This window comes from Galeopterus variegatus, unplaced genomic scaffold (genome assembly GCF_000696425.1).
Source record: "Galeopterus variegatus unplaced genomic scaffold, G_variegatus-3.0.2 Scaffold481, whole genome shotgun sequence".
Classification (NCBI taxonomy): domain Eukaryota; kingdom Metazoa; phylum Chordata; class Mammalia; order Dermoptera; family Cynocephalidae; genus Galeopterus; species Galeopterus variegatus.
Window position 1 is genome coordinate 540,042 of NW_007726592.1, and position 3,637 is coordinate 543,678.

Sequence of the window (3,637 nt, forward strand, 5' to 3'; positions counted from 1 at the left end):
CCTAAAACTTCTTCAGGGACTCTAGAAATTAATGAACTAGAAATAACTGCCAAGTATAAGAGTCATCAGTCTTGATAACTCTCGGAACACCAACAAAGTCCCACCTAAAGAAGGCACAACTCATGCCACCAAGAAAGATTAGCTGGTGATACAGTGGAAGAGAGCTCAGTTATATTTAAATGCCTCATGGCAGTGGTATTATATCAACAGTGCAATTTCTGGAGTCTAGGAAATTGTTTCAGATTTTTTCAACTTGTCTGATTTTGCTACCTGGAGCTCATGGAATCAGCATGGGCACAGAAAAGGAAGGCCTAACCACTCTTATGAGACTTCCCCTGAAAACAGAAGTAGTTCAAAATAAACAAGAAGGGTATAGGCTGGATTCTAAGATGAAAATGAGGAATCTAATACTAACAACAGTCAAGAGTACCTAAATATTTTTTAATTGTTTGATTAGCCTACTTACGAATAATCTCCATCTGTGAAGTGTAGATCCAAGGATAAGAGAAAATTCAATTCCTCAAGTGTTTCTTCAATCTGAAGAGAAATTACAATGAGATATTTTTTGAATATTTATAGAAAGCTAGAAATATGCCTTAAGGTTTTACAAAAAATACTTATCTAAATATATATGAAGAGACGTTCACCTTTTTTTCATCCAACAACATTTTAACTTTGAAGATCATAACATCATTTAAAACAACCTCTTCATTTTTGTACAGAATTTGAAATGTTTTACTGCAAATCAGAGAATCATGAACTGAAGCTGGAAAGGCTAAAGTCATACCTAAAAATAGATAAGATATATAATTAACAGGTAAAAGGCAAAATATAATACAAGTAATATTTTTACTTTAAAATATAATGTTTGATTTATTACTCCAGTGTCATTACCATTTTATGTAGCAATATTAGAACATTTTTGAAAATGTACTAATTTCTATGATACAAAAACAAATAAGTACATTATAACCATTATAAAATTGTTATATGAAATATCTTAGGAAATCTCAAAGTATATATTTTAGAGCGAACAATTAATCTGTATACCATAGAGGAAAGCAATTTAGTTTTCCATAGCTGAATAGTAAAGAATTTGGTTGGCCTTTGTCCTCGTTGTTGGGAGGTAAGCTCTAAACCCTTGGAATAAAGAACTGGCTAGCCTTTGTCTCCAGTTTCTGGCAAGTAGCCTCTAAATCTTTGGTGGGCCTTGATACTTTATTCTAAGGAGATGACTCAGGATGGGGGCAAGACCCACCACTAAGACCAATTATGTAATTAGAGAGTTGGACTTTGAGCCCCGTTATATAAGCCCAATATCCAGGGGTGCGGGGAGAAGGACTAGAGACTGAGCCACGGGTGATTGATCAATCATGCCTACAACATAATGAAGCATTAATAAAAACTCTGGAAATTGAAGTCTGGTTGGCAATACTGTGCACATTGTCACATATCAGTGGGGACAGGGGAAGGGAGGAGGTGCAACATATCCTGACTCCATGAAGAAAATAATGAAAGCTTCACATCTGGGACCCTCCCAAATCAGCCCTATGCATCGCTTCTTTTGGCTCGTTCTGATTTGTATCCTTTTGCTGTAATAAAACTGCAATAATAAGTATAGCACTTTCCTGAGTTTGGTGAGTTGTTTTAGTGAAGTATCAAACATGAGGGAAAAATGGGAACCCCAAAATTTGTAGCCAGCTGGTCAGAAGTGAGTGTAGCCTGCAGATCACTGAACTTGTGGCTGATATCTAAAGTGAGGGCAGTCTTGTGGAGGGCTGTGTCCCTAACCTGTGAAACTTGTTTTACCTCCAGGTTGTTGATGTCAGGCCATTCCAACAGCCCACCTGCTGTCATAGTCTTATTACCCTATCCACCAGAAATAATATGAGAGACAGTTGAACAAACTGGAGGTATTTAAGCTAGAGACCAAACAAGGTGGGCGTGCAGCCCGAAGTGGGATATCAGAGTTGAACTGGAGTAATGAAGGTGTCCACATGGGGTGGTTGCTTGAAGAAAGAGACGGAGACAGTTGAACAAACTGGAGGTATTTAAGCTAGAGACCAAACAAGGTGGGCGTGCAGCCCAAAGTGGGATATCAGAGTTGAACTGGAGTAATGAAGGTGTCCACATGGGGTGGTTGCTTGAAGAAAGAGACGGGAAGTCTATGCAACAGGAAACCGGAGTGGGAAATCAGAGTCCAATTGGAGTAAGGAGGGTATCTACATGGGGTGGTAGCCTGACAATAGAGCCTGCATGCAGTGAGGATGGCAGCCTGGAGTGAAGTGTCGGAACCTGAGCAGGGTGAGGATGAGGAGGGGAATCTAAGTGGAAGGGTGACTCAGAGTGAGGTATTGGGAGCCCAAGCAAGATGAGGAGGACAACTGTATGAGAGGGCACCTAAGGTTGGGGGGTTGAAACCCAAGTTAGGTGAAGAGGGTTTTCTTGCAGAAGGGCAGTCTGGTGCAGGGTGTCAGGAGTCCAAAAGGGATGCGAAAGACTTCCATCTAGGGATAGAGGGGTGTTAGGCAACGGCAGCCTGACACAGTCTCTTAGGTTCCAAGTGAGGTGAGAACATCCCTGCAGAAGAGCCTCCTGGCACATGGCGTTAGCGAGTCCAAGTGGGGTAAGGAGGGTGTCCACACAGGGGAGTAACATGGCATGAGGTGAAGCCCAAGTAGTACAAGAGAGCACTGGTTAGGGAAAAGGAGCAGTTACAAGAGATTGGCACATATAAGGGACTGATCAAATAACAGATAATGGGGCCTAGTTTTCATTCTGTCAACGTGGAAAGGAGACACAAATACAGAATGAATACTGTGGTAATGGATTGAAATTAGAAGTACTGGTATGAACTTATGGTTTTCACTATATATTTAAAGACACGTACTTTTGTATATGTATGTGTAAATACATATGTGTATACATTTATGTACTCATTAGCACTGTCCACTCAAAGGGCCTAGGAGCAGTGCAGCCCTACAACTTTGTTTTCTAGTACTATCCTCCACTAAAAAGAACCAGGGCTTTGCAGAAATGGCTGATTCCAGGGCTGGGACAGAGATAAGACTGGGCCATCTTTTCATACCAGAAAGTAAGGAAGTGCTGAGATAATGTGGGGACACAACATAAGGACACAGAAGCTAGCTTGAAGAGGCTGCCCCAGGATATATCTGGAATGAGCTGAACATCAAAATAAATTATGACAGTAATGGATTAACATTTATTGAACACACCAAAATTGATATGTTCATACCGATATAAAAAAATATGAATGAGAAAATCAGAAGTTTGATAAAGAACAATATATTTATTGACTGCAAAGGTAAAAATAACTTTGCAGTGAAAAAGCCTGACAAAAGAGCACCTTAATCAAATGATCTGAGTTAAGATAATCAAGAATGGGACAGGGCCGGCCCTGTGGCTCACTCAGGAGAGTGAGGCGCTACTAGCGCCAAGGCCGCGGGTTCAGATCCTATATAGGGATGGCTGGTGTGCTCACTGGCTGAGTGTGGTGCGGACCACACCGTTCCCTTACCGGTCACAAAAAAAAAAAAAAAAAAAAAAAAAAAAAAGGAAAAAAATAAAAAAGGCGTCATTAAAAAGGAAAAGAAAAGGTTGAAAAAAAAAAAAACAA

At 40.3% G+C, this 3,637-nt stretch overlaps 1 protein-coding gene across 3 annotated transcripts in view; it reads right to left on the reverse strand.

The window, feature by feature from the left end:
- Positions 1-3,637, reverse strand: part of FAM135A (family with sequence similarity 135, member A) — a 110,953-nt gene that overhangs the window by 63,568 nt on the left and 43,748 nt on the right. For all 3 annotated transcript variants that reach the window (XM_008569230.1, XM_008569228.1, XM_008569229.1), the window contains exons 6-7: positions 648-787; positions 467-537 (exon numbers count right to left, since the gene is read on the reverse strand). In XM_008569230.1, the coding sequence (XP_008567452.1) occupies positions 467-537; positions 648-787 (211 nt within the window). The remainder of the gene's footprint in view (positions 1-466; positions 538-647; positions 788-3,637) is intronic.